At 39.2% G+C, this 18,246-nt stretch overlaps 2 protein-coding genes across 2 annotated transcripts in view; one reads left to right on the top strand and one right to left on the bottom strand.

Annotated features, from left to right (window-relative positions):
• The window catches only part of LOC146673737 (uncharacterized), a 94,087-nt gene that overhangs the window by 46,210 nt on the left and 29,631 nt on the right, over positions 1–18,246 (bottom strand). The window lies entirely within an intron of this gene.
• Positions 10,020–12,403, top strand: LOC146673739 (uncharacterized). The gene is made up of 7 exons (XM_085384671.1): positions 10,020–10,050; positions 10,146–10,205; positions 10,414–10,683; positions 10,821–11,066; positions 11,262–11,399; positions 11,499–11,552; positions 12,038–12,403. Exons 1-7 carry the CDS (start codon positions 10,020–10,022, stop codon positions 12,187–12,189), a joined length of 951 nt encoding a protein of 316 aa, XP_085240797.1. The 3' UTR covers positions 12,190–12,403.

Genomic DNA, 18,246 nt, shown 5'->3' with positions numbered 1-18,246 from the left:
TTTCAATCAGGATGAGGTTTGGACTTTGAGTGGACCATTGCAAAACCTTAACCCTCTTCTTTTTTAGTCATTCTGGTGTAGATTTGCAGGTGTGCTTCGGTCAAATGTCCTGTTGTATTACTGAATTTTCAAATCAAATCAAATCACTTTTATTGTCACATCACATGTACACTGTTACAGTACAATTCTTGTGTGCGAGCTTCACAAGCAACAGAGGTGTGCAAAAATACAATAACATAAGAACAAGCAAAATATAAGAATGGGTAAATCTGAGAATTATATGAATAAATATATGTACAATATAAGAGTGTATGCGCATTACTGAATGTGTATACTAAATATGTATATCTACATGTGTGTGTATTTATATATATATATATACATATTTTTTTAAAAATTAAATAGAATAAACGATAAAATAAAATATACAGAGGTCGGCAGTTGGAAATGTGCAAAACAAGTGGCATTTATATACAGTGTGGAGTGCATAATGTTGAAGTTCCGTTAAGTGAAGCTGAGGTGTCTATGAAGTGTTCAGCAGTCTAATGGCCTGATGGAAAAAGCTGTCTCTCAGTCTGCTGGTACAGGACTGGATACTGCAGAACCTCCTTCCTGATGGAAGCAGTCTGAACAGTTTATGGCTGGGGTGACAGGCACCGCTACCTGTAGATGTCCTGGAGGGAGGGAAGTTCACCTCCAATTATCCGTTCAGAGCACCGCACCACTCTCTGGAGAGCTTTGTGGTTGTAAGCGGTGCTGTTGCCATACCAGGTGGTGATGCATCCAGTGAGGATGCTCTCAATGGCACAGTAATAGAAGGTCCTGAGGATGCGGGGGCTCATGCCGAATCTTTACAGTCTCCTGAGAAAGTAGAGGCGCTGTTGCGCCTTCTTCACTGTTTTGTTTGTGTGTACTGACCACGTAAGATCCTCAGCCAGATGTACACCAAGGAAGCGGAAGCTGCTCACTCTCTCCACAGCAGCGCCATTGATGGTGATGGGGGTGTGTACTTCTCTGCACCTCCGGAAGTCCACTATCAACTCTTTTGTCTTTGTGACGTTGAGGGTAGGTTGGTTGTCTTGACACCAGTGGGTCAGGGCGCTGACTTCCTCCCTGTAAGCCGTCTCATCACTTTTGGTGATAAGACCCACCACTGTAGTGTCGTCCGCAAACTTCACAATGATGTCGGAGTTGTTAGTGGCCGTGCAGTCGTAGGTGTAGAGTGAGTACAGGAGAGGGCTCAGTACACACCCCTGTGGAGCACCAGTGTTCATTGTGACAGGGGATGAGGTGATGCTGCCCAGTCTGACCACTTGGCGTCTGTCAGACAGGAAGTTAAGTTAAGGATCCAGCTGAAGAGGGAGCTGCTCAGTCCTAGATCCTGCAGTTTCCTGTCCAGCTTCAAGGGAACGATGGTATTGGATGCTGAGCTGTAGTCTACAAACAGCATTCTCACATATGTGTCTCTCTTCTCCAGGTGCGAGAGAGCAGTATGTAGTGTCAGGGCTATGGCATCATCAGTGGACCTGTCGTGGTGGTTTGCAAATTGTAGAGGGTCCAGTGAGTCGGGTAGTGCCGACCAGATGAAGTCCCTGACCAGCTTCTTGAAGCATTTGCTCACGATGGGGGTCAGGGCTGTGATTGTGGTTAGTCCCTGCCACATACTCTGAAGGTTGTCAAACTGTTGTTCCGGGACAGCTAATTCGGCTAATTTGTTGAACAGATGACTGTACATTTAGCTCTAGAAAACTTTGGTGTAAGGAGTTCATGACTGCAAGGTGCCCAGATCATGTGGCTCAAAACAAGTCTAAATCATCACCATACTTAAAAGCCCATACGAGATGTTTGTGCTGATATGCTGTGCGTGGTTGAAAAAAGTGGCATGGGGCGTTATGTAAAAACCATATTCACTTAGGTCTCGTCCATCTAAAGGACATTGTTCCAGCGCAAAAGAAAAGAAAATTACCAAAAAAGCATCATGTTTGGTAATACAGTGGGGCACAAAAGTATTTAGTCAGCCACCGATTGTGCAAGTTCCCCCCCCCCAAAATGATGACAGAGGTCAGTAATTTGCACCAGAGGTACACGTCAACTGTGAGAGACAGAATGTGAAGAAAAAATCCATGAATCCACATGGTAGGATTTGTAAAGAATTTATTGGTAAATCAGGGTGGCAAATAAGTATTTGGTCAATAACAAAAATACAACTCAATACTTTGTAACATAACCTTTGTTGGCAATAACAGAGGTCAAACGTTTACTATATGTCTTTACCAGGTTTGCACACACAGTAGCTGGTATTTTGGCCCATTCCTCCATGCAGATCTTCTCGAGAGCAGTGATGTTTTGGGGCTGTCGCCGAGCAACACGGACTTTCACCTCCCACCACAGATTTTCTATGGGGTTGAGGTCTGGAGACTGGCTAGGCCACTCCAGGACTTTCAAATGCTTCTTACGGAGCCACTCCTTTGTTGCCCAGGCGGTGTGTTTTGGATCATTGTCATGTTGGAAGACCCAGCCTCGTTTCATCTTCAAAGTTCTCACTGATGGAAGGAGGTTTTGGCTCAAAATCTCACGATACATGGCCCCATTCATTCTGTCCTTAACACGGATCAGTCGTCCTGTCCCCTTGGCAGAAAAACAGCCCCATAGCATGATGTTTCCACCCCCATGCTTCACAGTAGGTATGGTGTTCTTGGGATGCAACTCAGTATTCTTCTTCCTCCAAACACGACGAGTTGAGTTTATACCAAAAAGTTCTACTTTGGTTTCATCTGACCACATGACATTCTCCCAATCCTCTGCTGTATCATCCATGTGCTCTCTGGCAAACTTCAGACGGGCCTGGACATGCACTGGCTTCAGCAGCAGAACACGTCTGGCACTGCGGGATTTGATTCCCTGCCGTTGTAGTGTGTTACTGATGGTGACCTTTGTTACTTTGGTCCCAGCTCTCTGCAGGTCATTCACCAGGTCCCCCCGTGTGGTTCTGGGATCTTTGCTCACCGTTCTCATGATCATTTTGACCCCACGGGATGAGATCTTGCGTGGAGCCCCAGATCGTGGGAGATTATCAGTGGTCTTGTATGTCTTCCATTTTCTGATGATTGCTCCCACAGTTGATTTTTTCACACCAAGCTGCTTGCCTATTGTAGATTCACTCTTCCCAGTCTGGTGCAGGTCTACAATCCTGTTCCTGGTGTCCTTGGAGAGCTCTTTGGTCTTGGCCATGGCGGAGTTTGGAGTCTGACTGTTTGAGGCTGTGGACAGGTGTCTTTTATACAGATGATGAGTTCAAACAGGTGCCATTCATACAGGTAACGAGTGGGGGACAGAAAAGCGTCTTACAAAAGACGTTACAGGTCTGTGAGAGCCAGAGATTTTCCATGTTTGAGGTGACCAAATTGTAACCCACATACAATGAGGGTACCACTTTAAGGACTGATATGAAGAGAGATGGACAGCCTGCCCAACCAATCGAAATGCACAGGTCCCAGTATGTTTTGACCAATGGGAGAGCAGCCTGCCGCTGTATGTCCCACCTACGTGCTCTGTCTTTGCTGCTATGTGTGGAGGTAGTCGCGTGCTGGCAGGAGAAAAGAGAGACCGAAGCTTTTGAGCTGGGAAAAAGTACTAGATATAAGTTGCAACCAACTGTGTTGCACATAAGTTCACTGGTTATCAGCTACCTTTCATGTTAGAAGTAGCCGCAGTGAGTAAACAGGCAAATGCTGCATTTTTCTGGTGACTTTAGAAAGTACCGCGTGGAGCTAAACTGTTAGCCTTTGTTAGCTCTGGTTGCTATCAACTGCCTGGAAGTTCGTCTCAATCTGCTTCCAGAAGTAAGGTAACACTTGAAGCGCAACTTATGTTTATTTTTCCTTCATGTCGTATTACGGTTAGTAAAGAGAAAACAACATGTCCTGTTACGTTATTTAGAGCCCTGCATTTTCCGACCGAGAGACACTATGCCATTGTCTTCAGCCGTGATGCACTGAGATCGGTGAGCACATGTTGTATGTCTCAGTTAGTTCACGTCTGTTTCATATTTTATCGTTGAGACACTGAATTAATCTCAATTGTTTGATTAATAATTGTCGCATATGCGACATATATGCATATGCACTGACTTTACTCGGTTTAATGTATAGTTTGTGTAAGAGAAATGTTTTATTTTTGCAAATTTGAGCATTTTTATTGCAAATTTATGTTGAATGTGATTTAAACAAAACCCTAAGTTGTGAATTATAGCTAGAACAGCATAATTAATATTTGAATTGCTCTTCTGACCCTGTCTGTTGACAGGTCAGGTTTTTTTTGTATGCCGAATTGTTCCTGAGGTGGATTCCTCCGGTGAAATAGATGGCGAGCCTTCCCACCTGGACTTAGAGAGACTGAGATTCGCTTCTTTTCCACTTGATGATCTGCTGCACCTTGCGGTGTGGTAGGACTGTATCACTCACACTTTCACGCACAGCTGGTTATACATAAGACCACTGACTGACATTCTCTCATCCCTATTTTCTTTCACACCCTGGGAATTTTTTGGACTTTACCCCTTGGACATTTTTTATTTGGGACTTTAAATAATGAGTTGTTGTGTAGAACATTCTCCACATGTGAAAAGAGTGTGAGGTTTTCATTTGAATGTACATTGGATTTGTGTAATCTGTTTCTATAAAAGTTAAGGAGTCAGGTTACTAGGGTGAACCCGATCATTGAAACTCAAGCATTGAAACCCGAACATTGAAAAACAAAAGTAACACTTGGCCAAGTCATTGCTTTAGTTGTTTGTGTTTTACTTTTCTTTTAATTTTTGTAAGTTTCCTTTCTACCATTGTAAAATGTCTTTAACCTGTGCTTGTCAACCTTATGGTTTATGTCACTAAAGTTGGCTGGTTCTTTTGAGTTACATTCTTGTCTCTGTGTCTCATTTGAACACACCCCTGTGCTCCTATAGTCGAGCCTATCGGCCCATTGATATAGTCTTTTCAATAATTCCCCTTACTGTGTTACAAAATACTTATTTTCCACCCTGATTTACGAATAAATTCTTTACAAATCCTACCATGTGAATTCATGGAATTTTTTTTCACATTCTGTCTCTCACAGTTGAAGTGTACCTCTGGTGCAAATTACTGACCTCTGTCATCATTTTAAGTGGGGGAACTTGCACAATCGGTGGCTGACTAAATACTTTTTTGCCCCACTGTATAGATGCATTTGTTAAAATAAGCTGGTCAGGGCACTACTAAGAATGAAAGAGAATGTATCAGTGTTTGGTCAAATTTGATAACTTGTTGAGTTAATTAGGTCCCTATCTAAGAGTCCATAACCATTACTCTAACCATGCCTTTCCTATTTCAGTAGCTGCTGGGGTTTGGAGAAGAGAAGAGTAGTGGAGGCAGCTGCAGCTGATGAACGCTGGGCTGCAGAGGGGGAGCTGAAAAGCTGCCCACATAGGCACTGTTACGGCTGTGGCCATGAGGACATTGTGTGGGCTGTTTTCTGTCTGTGTTTCCGTACTGTGCTTAAGACTTTTTCCAGGTCCCTCCCCTAATGACGAGTTGTGAGCGACTGATTGGACCATGGAGCGGTTGACTTCCTTCAAAAAGCCGCTCTGACAGCTCCGAGAGGAGAGAGAGAGAGAGAGAGAGAGAGTGGAACGAGCGAGTAGCCTGACAGCCGTCGCGGTCCGGACCCTGGTTTTCCCAGCCTGTGTTTATATTGTGTATTTGTGTGAGTGTGAATTGTGAAAGCCGCTCCTAGTGCAGTAGCTGAGAGCTTAGGCACTCTTGGGCTGAAGCGGAAGGGGTGAGCTGCCTTTTCTTTTGGAATCGTTTTCTCCTGCTTTCCGGGTCAGGGAGCGAGGGATAGCTCTGTCATTTGTTTGTTCTATTTCTTTCCTAGGGTTTAGTTAGTTTTCTGCGGTGGGACTTAGTTGGTTTTGTTTGTTATTTTGGCCGGGGCTCACCCTGGAGCTATGCTTCTTTTCCTTAAATAAAATCACCTTTTTACTCACAATTGGGTTTGGATGTTTGGCTCGGGAACCAGGGTGGGGATTTGTCTCTCTCTCCTTCAACCTTATGTGCGTCCCTACCCGCCTAGACTAGGGGCGTAACAGGCACTCAAAGAAGAAAGGATCCGGCAAATAAAAGACACTATTACCACACTGTCAAGCATCTGGTCATTTCCCGCTAAAGTGCTGACATCTGGGCTCAGCATGATGATCTGCCTGGCGCAGTCAGTGGACGCACTGGCTCAAATGGTAGCAGAGGTGGTAGCAATGCATCAGGAGCAGGCAGTGGTGACAGTGAAATGTAGCCTGACACGCTCTTCGACATGTGCAAAAATTTGGGGGGGTGTAGAGGAAGAACATTATGTATATATATATATATATATATATATATATATATATATATACACACATATAGTATATACACTGGGTGAATATGCAGTAGTAGCAGCAAGCAGGTGATGCATTGGCAGTGGTGCATTGTGAGGAGGCTGATTAACTGATGGACCAAGCTGAGGATTGGACTGCGGGGTTGGCACGACTTGTCGCTTGTTCCTATTTCTCGTCAGCACTGAGATTGATGCTCTACTTGATGTGGGAAGGGGATGCCACAAGGCTTTATTAGACATTTGTAAGTGACAGACAGAAATGTGCGACATTTAGCTCCTCACTGACTCGTTTCTTAATTCTGGGGACAAATTGGCTGGGGTTTCACAACCTGTTGGAGCTGTGTGTGGGGATGCATTTATGACTTATAATGACATGTAGTGTCTGCACTGTACTCATTGGTGACGTGAGTTGACTAGACCACTGACTCTGGTGAGGTGGAGACAGCAGGGCCTTCTTAGGAGGCTCCGCCGCTTCCAGCGGTTCACTTCATAGGAGATTTCCCTGTAGAGCAGTCTTGTAACAACACTCTATGCTCAGCCTTTGACCAAGTTATGGAAATGGTTATGAAAATGGTGCCACATATACATTTGGTGCAATTAGCAGGCAAGGAGCATTGGGCTGTGGACGGGGGAGCTGAAAAACTGCCTACATAAACACAGAGAGAACAAAGCAGATTGTAAATACACTGTTACTGCACTGACAAGCGTTGGTTCATTTTTCTGCTTCAGCATAATTCAAGCATAAATATTTATGCAAAGTTAAATAAGTGTGTAATTGCCAAAATTATCAAAAAAGACAAAAAAAGACAATGAAGGAATTATTAAAAGAATTTAATTTAATTTAACAATATTGCACACAAAAATGAACATGCTGCAGACTGAATGAGAAACACAGCAAGGAGTTGTTAAAAATTTTTGTTGATGCAATTGTAAGGTGGTTTCCTAATTACTCCAAAAACCGTCCAATACAACAGGTAACAACTGCTTACATGAGAAATGACAGGAGGATGCTTTCGTAAATTGTTAGAAAGTTTTTATTTTCTGTAATACCTAAAACAATCACAGTAGACTCACTTTTAGTGAGCACTTTCAGATTACCTTGCTAAAAAGGAGTATAACAAAACAATAACTACGCATTCATCAGTCTAAGGAGCTTGTAAAGAAAAGCTTCAAAACATTTCACCTCTCATTCGACAAGCTTCTTCAGTTCTAAAAGTTTGAGGCAGGTAAAACTAATGAGTACCACGTGTACGTGTCTATTCAATAGAGTGCCACACCCTGTGTGCAAAAGAGGGTATTACAACATATTTTAAAGAAGAGTGAGTTAGTGCTAACTAGTGGTAGGATTGAGATTGTCACGGTCTGCAGAGACAGGCCGTGCGGTGGTGTGTGTAATGGACCCAGGTGCATACACAAGTGAGCAGACGGGAGTGAGCTTAACAGAAGGCGAGCCTTTAATATGGCTGAAAACAAGGTGTACAAACACAGCAGGGATAGCGTGGCTAAACAGAAACCTAAACTGGGAACAAACTATGGTGAGGCTATGGCTTGGAAGACAACAGACCGGGCATGGAAACACGGAGGGTGGTAACACAGACGACGCGACACAGACTGTATGAAACACAGAGACTAAATACACATGAGGGATGATCAGGGGAAGTGGCCACACATGGGAACACAGCTGACACACATGAACTTAACGACAGGACAGGAGGAGTGAAACTGAATACACTGACAGTGAATACAGGCTTTCAAAGTAAAACAGGAAACATGGAGATTAGACATGACACATGAACCGGGGAGATGTAGTACAGGGGGAGGTGACAGACGCGACAGCATGAACTTGACAATACAAGACACACAGACATAAACACACGAAGGGCAAGGGAGGCTTGATACAAGGGTAACATAATTACAACTGGGCTGGACTACCTTAAAGAACCTAAACAAACAATAAACATCAAAATAGGTTAAACACAAAACACTGGGTCGCACGACCCAGGACCATGACAGAGATACAGTGGCTTGCAAAAGTATACGGCCCCTTTGAACTTTTCCACATTTTGTCACATTACAGCCACAAACATGAATCAGTTTTATTGGAATTCCACGTGAAAGACCAATACAAAGTGGTGCACACGTGAGAAGTGGAACGGAAATCATACATGATACCAAACATTTTTTACAAATAAATAACTGCAAAGTGGGGTGTGCGTAATTATTCAGCCCCCTTTGGTCTGAGTGCAGTCAGTTGCCCATAGACATTGCCTGATGAGTGCTAATGACTAAATAGAGTGCTGTCCACTCCTTCATGTTCAGGTTTTCTGTTTAGTTTTAGTTTTTCCCAGTTCAGGTTATCTTTAGTTTAGTTTATCTTTAGTTCTGTTTTTGCCATCCTCGCCTTGTGTTCCATTATTTACAATAAATCTCCCTCACATCTCAATAAGTGCCTGCATTCGAGTCCTTTTCCCACACACCACACGACTGCTGCTGCAGCCGTGATAAAAAGACGAACACGATAAGGTGGCATGGGAAGAAAGAGGAAGAAAAACTTGGGGCTCAAGGAAAACTGAAATGAGTAAAACAAGGTTTTTGGAGAACAATAACAAGAGTGTGTCAAACTATGGTTAAAAGTAAGAGACATAATCATTTGACACAAAGCCAGAGTTTCAAGGCAATTAAGGTCAGACTGTCAGCTACAGAGGCCACACCTATGGTTTGTGGGTCTTCCCACAGTGTCCCTACATGGGCTCCATTCACCATTCACATCTGTGGGCAATTTAAAAACAATAATCAGCCTAACCCCAGCATGTCTTTGGACTGTGGAAGGAAACCAGATTACCCAGAGAAAACCCACACAAACACATGGAGACCATGCAAACTCCACAAAGAACTCATGTTGTGGTTTGAACTCAGAACCTTCTTGCTTTGAGGCAACAGTGCTAAGCACCACACCAATAGAGCAGTCTCTCTGTACTTTAAAAAAAATAGAGAAGCTATGATTTAGTGCTGTCAGCGTTAATCTTGTTAAAATGACGTTAATATCATAACTGCATTAACGCAGCAAATCTGCGTTAGCGGGTACTGCGGATCACCCCATGTGTGGGTCTGCACGGCCTCAACCCGTTAGCATGGTTAGCTCATTAATGTGTCATTTTTAACGAGATTAACACTGACAGCACTACTATGATTACAAGGCTTGATACAGAATTATCTTTTCTCTTTTGTCCTTGACAGGTTAGACCACAATAAATAGCAAAAGCATTTATGTGAAGTGTGTATTCATTTTCTGCCTTGTTATAACCAATTATTATAACTGATTTTCCTACGGTTTTGAGATCTTGTGTAATTTTTTTTTTTATATTGCATGTCCAGGCAACTAATTACACTTGTAATGTAAATGTAATAACCACCCCAATTTTTTTTTTTCAAGTGATCTAGATAAACAGGTCCAGGAATGATGGAGCTCCTTTACAGCTGAATTCTGTCAGACTCATATATGTTGAAGAATTATGACTAAATCAACTGCACAGGAACAGGAAACCTGCCCTCCCCCAATGATATTCTTCAGTTGTATTTTAGTCTGTTACTCAGTCAGTCAGCAGTAAGACAACATGGTGACTACAACTCTCTGCTTCAGACTATGTGAGTAATTGTTGTTAGGTTTATTTTTATATTTTATATTTACTGTATATATGTCTGTACATCATATAATTTAAAGTTTTCCTGTGCTGATCTAGTAATGCTTGAAGTTATTCTGCTGGGGACGCATGTTCAAAATAGCTTTACCCAAAAAATGGGTGAGTACGTTAGAGACGTTAATAAAATAAAAAATCTTTTTTTACTTTTTTGGGGGGTGAGTAAGTTGGGTTTGACTTAAACATCTTACAAGTCTGTTGATGATGTTTATTAAAATCCTTTTAATTTTAATCATCTTTTACTAACACATTTTATAAGAATTTTGATTAATCTGCTAACTATTAATCTTGTGGTGTTTCTAATTTTTAGGTGCAGCTGCTCTTCGTGTGACTCCTAACAGACTCCAACACTTTCAATTCAAGTCTTTATCTTTTGTCTGTGAGAGCCCTGATGGTTCTGCTGAACTGAGAGGAATCAAAACCTCTGAGGAAAAGTTAGAATCTTTTAGTCCATTATGTAATAGTAAAGGGAATTCCTCTTCATGCACAATTACTCAAACGTATGTAACAGACAGTGCAGAGTACTGGTGTGAGGTTAAAGGGGGTCAGAGAAGCAACAGTGTCAACATTACCATAACTGGTAAGTTCATCATATTTGTGAAATTAGTAAAGAGTTTTATTTTAAAATTAGGTGAGATTTATTGTCCACTTTGTCCTGTATGGTACAGAATGTATTTGTATTTGTATTTGTCATTTAACATTTTGCATTTTCTTCAGACGGTTCTGTGATCCTAGAGAGTCCAGTTTTCCCTGTTTTTGAAGGAAACAATGTGACTCTCCGCTGCATAAGCAAGACAACTCACACCAACCAAAGTGCAAATTTCTACAAAGACGATGGCCTCATAGACCGGAGCCCTTCTGACAACATGGAAATTAACAGTGTTTCCAGGTCTGATGAAGGACGATACAAGTGCAGCATTTCTGGTGTTGGAACATCACCAGAAAGCTGGCTTCATGTCAGATGTAAGACTAAAACTATATTTACTTATTTCTGTGTCTGAGCTTCATAGAGAGAGAAATGTGACTCCATCAATTAGATTTTGGATCTTTTGGTCCTGATGAAAATGTTTATTTTATAAAAATGATGTTACATTTTTTTATGTTTAAAGTCAGAAAAATTACAAATACAATGCTATTTATAAAGTTGTACCATTGCAGCATATTCTTCAGGAGAGAACGTGTCTGATGACTTCAATTCCACTCCTGACTTATTCCTGCTGTGGATTGTGTTGCCTCTTTTAGTGATAATATTGACACTGCTGGTAGTCGGATTTCTTAATACTTGCAAACACAGAGGTAATTCCGTTTTTTTCAGTTTACATAATTTCTAAGAATAATCTTCTGTTCCCAATTTAATTTTTTTCTAATGCTGGGTTTTTCTTTTCTATTCATTAGTTTCCTCAAAGACATCAACAGCAGCATCAAACTCAGATGAAGACCATCCAGGAGGTGAGAGAGAAATAATTATCACAATTGTATTACTCTATTTCATGCTTGTTACCAATTTTATGGCCTTCTATCTATTTATCAAATTTGTTAATCAGTCCAAGTCAAGGTCACAGTGGGACTGGACGACTTTTATCTTAATCAATTTAAATCGATTAAAAGTGTATCGCATGTATGAGAGACTGAATGATACAATTTCTGGTAAGTTTATATATAACAAAATTAAAATGAAAGCTTAAAGTGAAGTGTGGTATTTTTATGTGACATATGTTGCACCGAGGGATTCTTTTTGTGTCTGCTCGGTATGTCGTATGTGGGTTTTTTGTTTTAGACACTGCTGATGCTTCGATAATTTAAAACTCTGTCTTAGGTCAAACCACAGCACAAAGCCTGAAAAAGAAAAGCGTGAGGGCTACCAAAGAACAGCTTTATTGTTTAAATATATATATTCTAATACATACATGCATAATAACCTCTCTTGCCTACAGATGATTCTTCCCCTTCAGACGATATCTCAGAACAACCTGTTTACACCACTGTGATCATAAACAAGACAGAACAAACTCAAGAACTGGGTTCGTTTGTTATGAACATGTGGTTATTTTATTGGATTTTTTTCTTTATTTCCTTCCTTTTATGAATTTATGCCAGAACAGTTAAGTCACATTTCACAAATATTTACAGATATCTTATATTAAAAATGTAATCCTTGTTTCCTAAAAGAAAACATATATTTTCAATTTCAATGGCAGAATCAGGATTATCATGCTCCACACTGCCCCCGAGTCCCCCAGCAGTTGAAGAGTCAAGTTCTCCAGAGATGGTCATTTATTCACCCATCCAGACAGTAAGACTATTTTTGCCTACAGTGAGCTACATTTTAGAATTTACTAAATAATATTTTTAATGTAAATACATATTCAATTTTATTAATGTAAACCATATTTTATGGTCCCCTTAAGTTTCTGTGATTTGCTCTGGTATTATCATTAGACCAAAGTTATATAGTTTTTGTTTATTCCATGTTAACTTAATGTGATGAAGTGATCAAAGAAGTTAAAACAATATTATGCAGGTTATACGATGCATGACTGAGGAAGATGGCCTCCAATACTAATATATGTGTAATTGCATTTGTTAAAATAAAAATTAAAAGAATAAAACAATAAAAACTTACCGTGGCACAGCCTATTCTGTAACAGTGTCCTAAATTTAAAAAAGGCACCATATATTGAACTGGACTTACCAGTAGCTGAGGACCATAAAAGAAGAAAATCAAATCTACACCCTGTGCTGTACAACACAGGTGTGGAAAACGACCCACCACCGAAGGTCCCACAGCTACCGTTGTGTCCTCAGTTCACTGCAATAAAAACAAAACAAAAAAACATAAAGGTTCACAAAAACCTAAAAGGACACTGATATTTAATTCAACATTTAATGCAAAGACACACACACACACACACACACACACACACACACACACACACACACACACACATTTAAAACAGAATAAAAACATACACAGGCCTAATAACTTGAACCACACAAGTGAACTGTGGCCTGTACAAGTTATAGTTGTTGTGATATTTGATCGTATTGTACCCCAAAAAGGAATTCACACAGCTCTCTGTGGCATGTGGAGCAAGTCAGCTGGGCAGGTACAAATGTCATCATAAACAACCATTGCCGCTATATGAACTACTTTCAGTGACTTCAGAATGCTCTTAAAAGGAAAATCGTGTTTCCACAGGATAATTGCAGTTCATATCAAAAGTATACAACCTGACAGGTATACCATGTCAATATCAAGTCAGGCTGATTTATTTTGTCTTCCAAAATAACAGCCCTTTGAAATTGCCCATATATAACTTTCAATGACTTAGGAATGCTCTTAAAAGGAAAATTCATCAAAAGGAAAATTCATCAAAAGGAAAATTCATCTTTCCAGAGACTAACTGAGAGACTAACTAACCTGAGCCACAGATGCAAGTTACAGATGCGCTGAGCCACTAACCTGAGCCACGGGGCAACCGTGGCTCAGGTTAGTGGCTCAGCGCATCTGTAACCGGAAGGTCGCGGGTTCGATTCCCGGGCTCTCTGTCCTGGTCGTTGTGTCCTTGGGCAAGACACTTTATCCTACCGCCTACTGATGTTGGCCAGAGGGGCCGATGGCGCAATATGGCAGCCTCGCTTCAGTTAATCTGCCCCAGGGCAGCTGTGGCTACAACTGTAGCTTGACTCCACCAGTGAATGAATGAATAGTGGTATTGTAAAGCACTTTGGGTGCCTTGAAAAGTTCTATATCAATCAATTATTATTATAACTGCAGTTTATATTGACAGTATAAAACCACACAAGGATTCAATGTCAATTTCAAGCTGCTCTGATGTTGCCTTTTAAAGTAATGGCTGTTTGCAGACCCCACCCTTTGATTAAAGTGCAACCTGACTAACCTGACTAGCATCCCTACAGAAAGTGAGAGCATGAAAGAGAAATGAACAGTAGCCTATCTGGCTACATTAAGTTAAAAAAACGAGCGTGAACATCAGGGCAATATCCTGTAAAAGCTAAGTGTTATATTATAGTGGGTTTTTTTCTGTCTTACAGGCCACAAAAAAGCAAACTTCAAACACCTGAACAGTAAACTGCAGAAAGGAGGCAAACCTGTCATGGTTCCTGGGTCGTTGACTGAGTGCTTTGAGTTCATTTCTCTTCATTCCCACTTAAGAGTTTTCTTAATTATTTCCAGTGTTCTCAAAATTAGAGTTCTAAGGTTATGGTAATGATCTACTCCTTGAGTTTTAGTTAATATTTATTTGTGCCTTGAGGCTATTGTTGTTGTGATCTTGCGCTTTATAAATAAATTGAATTGAATTGGTTTTTTTCATTTAGTATTCTGATAATCTTGGTGTTGTTTCTTGTTATATTTTCACACTCTCTTCCGTGTTTCCTGTGTGCAGCTAAATTAGGTGTTCGCATGTTATGTTATGTCCCATCTTATTTTGCCAGTATCTCTGCTTCCCCAGCTGTGTCTCTCTCCCTGATTACCTCGTGTGTATATTTAAGCACTCAGTTTTCCTCAGTTCCCTGTTGTGTTCTTCCACATATGACATTTTTTGTTATTATTATCTATTGCTGTGTATTGGGATTTTGTTTTTGCACTTTTGGCTCAAGCCCAGCTTTGTTATATATTTTCGTGTGAGTTCCAGTAATAAAGCAGTCTTCTCGAGTTTGCCCTTTGTCTCTGCAGTCATGCATATTGGGTTTAAAATCTGCCTGTCACACAGTGTATCCTGACAAAACCCACTTGAAGCCACACTTGATATGTGCAGAAGATTAAGAACATTTGCTTTGTTAAAATTGCAACTTTCTAATAATTGTTATAGTGTTTGTGTAGTGTCTATACACACTATCATCCACTGTCAGTTTTATGTAAATCAAAGCTTTCACATGTTATAAAAGGGTAATTACATGTTGCTTATCTTTGCTTGGCGTGTGTCTTTCTACTAAAACAAAGTTAATGCAAAATTAAGAAATTATAATTTGGTCTGAAACAGTATTGACAGTAACGCAACTTTGACATTTTGTGTCTATAGCTATCAAGGTGGTGGAAAATAAAGAGCTGTATTTTTTGTTTGTTTATGTTAATATTCAATAGTTAAGTATACTTAACTTAACATACTTAAATCCCTTCAAATGTGGGATAATGATATATGACATGTAAAATTTTTGGTTTAACTCGATGTCATTTTATCACAGTTTAACACTCTTTGAAGTTTGACTTTACTTTTGGTATCAGACTTTTTTTTTTGTCTCTGTTGTTATCTGCAAGTAATCTATTGTCTATTGTCGTGGAAATTTTAACAATAACCTGCAACACACCCAGTGAGCGTTTTGAAGTGTATTTAACAAACACATTACAATGTGGGGAGAGCATCCCAGACAAGCACTCGGATCATCATGGCCAGGCTTTTATACACAGACAAAGACATTCCACAACTCTTATATGTTGGCCCAGCTCACAGGGGATATACCTGCAGCCCCATCCTTAGCCCCTCCTTCCTCACAGAGAGAATTATGACCTTGTCACCTGAAGATTTACATCCCTGATAAGTAGAAGGAGTCTCACTATCTGTTTAACGTATCACGTGAACTTAAAATGGCCCCACTGTGTTTGTAGAACTCACGTGATAGAGCATGAGGCCCAACTGTAGTGCACATGCATACAACTAAGTGAGAAAGTGATATTACTACTACTAATGTGATATGGTTAAAATATGTGATTAATACACGAGAAAAGAAAGATGTAGGATATGAGGTAACTATTAACAAACCTAGGATTTAAGGTTTCATTAATATATAATCATCATATGTATGGTTAATAAAGCATTATAAAACAGTACAACCGAGTTAAAGGAAAGTAAGAATATGCTCATTTCAAGGTTGGACACCATATGTAATACATTTAAATACTGATTTATTATTATTAGTACTAGTATTAGTAGAAGTAGTCATATATGCTATAACTTGTTTTGCTTAAGAGCTGAATAATACAGCCTGCGTCAGCAGTATTATAATTTGTTCTTAGAGTATTCTGAACAATACAGAATAATATTTTGGTACAAAGTATGACAGAATCTTTCATTTTGCTGGTTTACGTGTTTTAGTTATGTTCCATTCAAAACTAAATTTTAATTCATTTTCCAATAAAAGTTTTGAAACTTGTGAAATGCTCATGATTAGTATTTTTACTAAAATTTGTCATGCATGTAAATCCTTTACTGCCACTTGAAGTTAGATAATGCAACTTTCATCTCAATCATTTTTATAAAAAGAAAAAGTAACAAAAACAAGAATAAACTTGTTTCTGGTTGGTGTGGTTTGTGGCTCAACTGCAGGGGAGGAGTGCACACTCAAAAAAATCTGTTGTTGGATGAACACAATTTAATCATGGCACCCTTTTTGCAAACAATTTAACCAAGTACAATAAACCGTTTTCGATTATGTCAAACCAACACATTTAGCATTTGGTGGTTTAATGTAATCAGATTACGTTGGATCAACATAGTATACTTACATTGATTTGAAGTGATTTATTTAAGTATGTAGAGTGAAATTTGTTTTAATTCATTCTACACTAGTTAAAAAGTTTAGGAAAACACAATTAAATCTTGTTGTTTCAACAACTACTTTGTTAATCAAGGCAATTACTGCAAGTCTTGCTTAATAAACCAATATGGGGGTTGATGATGTCACTCATTTCAATTGAATTATTTCAATTAGATTTGTTTACATTTGTTACACATTTACAAACCCACTACTTTACAAAAAAAGTCACAATCAGATTATGATAACATTAACTTTATTAACTGGATTTAGTGGACAATATAAAAGCTTACCATTTTTGTACACCTGCAAGCATTATGCCACTTCAAAAGGTAAAACATAAGAATACTTATTTACATAGGTAATATGTTGGAACCAAAGCTTCCACAACTAAAAACAGATGCAAAATTTGCTCAATATATCAACTGTATTTTAAAAAATTAAACTAAAAGATAAAAATACATCTCCCACTTGGCAAGTTAAAACATGTAACAAAATAGAATTACTATTGTGTGAATTTGGAAAAAAAAAATTAGAGATAATTTGCGGGCAACACAACAAAAAAAATCCATAGGTAAAAAAAAAAAAAAAAAAAAAAAATTTAGGAAGTAAAACTAAAATAGAAACAGAAGGCTTAACATCAAATTAAATGACAGATGACAATTAATTACTTGAAATGAAAATCTATATTTGTTTGGTTTATCTCATTGTAATAATTATTAGTTTGACCAATTTTTATATTTCTGTATTTATTTTTTAATTTTGGTTGCAGTCCTCCACAGCTAGCAATATAGTTTTGCTGTGTCTTAAAACATGCTAGCAAGCAAAATGGACACAATAATACAGTGAACTTAACAGGTGGCAGTGGTCTTAAACTTTACAGACCCTTGACACATAAACACAACATAGAAACAGTGCAGCTAAAAACAATGAACATTTCTTTGGGAAAACCCCTCAATGCAGTTTCTGTAAAATGTTGACTTTGTTCTACAAAGGAGAAAAAAAAAAAAAAAAAAAAAGAGGGGGGCACTAAAGCACTCCAATGATATCTTCATTCAACACATGACAGCATTATGGTATGTGTGAATTAGTACCTATACTACAAACTCAGAATTAAATGAAAAATAATTAACAGAACAGTACTTCCGTCAGTACCTCTGATCCATTTTGAGCCATCTATATAAGGACAAACAAAAATCATCTGCAGTGCTGTATAAAAGGTGAATTGCCCAACAGAGAGAATCCAAAAACTTAAAAAAAAAAATTTTAAATGAAAGAAAGAAATATAAACAACTCAAATATTAACATTATATATTGGAAATCACCATTGCACCAATGAACCATTCAGGACCTATCAGTCATTTCCAAGTGCTCTCACTCCATAAGCTTGTTTTTCAGAAACTGTGCCTTTGAAGAGAGCTTTTGTCCATCAAGATTTAAAAGTATCTTCTGGAGGACTTCAAAGGTGCATTTAAGTTCTGGTGGGTAGCTCAGGTTCAAACAGTATATGAGTCCAAACAACAGAGCACATGCTTGTGCAATGTTACCCAAATCAGTGAGAGCCTCCACACCCTCAATCAGGACACCA

Source organism: Rhamphochromis longiceps, linkage group LG3 (assembly GCF_057381845.1).
Source record: "Rhamphochromis longiceps isolate RC_006_pf linkage group LG3, R_longiceps_female_GT1.1, whole genome shotgun sequence".
Lineage (NCBI taxonomy): Eukaryota > Metazoa > Chordata > Actinopteri > Cichliformes > Cichlidae > Rhamphochromis > Rhamphochromis longiceps.
Note: the sequence above shows the minus strand (reverse complement) of the source record. Positions and strands in the feature narration are given on the sequence as shown.

Coding starts and splice junctions, on each gene's coding strand:
- LOC146673739 (XM_085384671.1), top strand. CDS start 10,020: ATGGTGACTACAACTCTCTGCTTCAGACTAT. Junction 11,400..11,498: donor TAATACTTGCAAACACAGAG/GTAATTCCGTTT, acceptor TCTATTCATTAG/TTTCCTCAAAGACATCAACA. Junction 11,553..12,037: donor AGATGAAGACCATCCAGGAG/GTGAGAGAGAAA, acceptor TCTTGCCTACAG/ATGATTCTTCCCCTTCAGAC.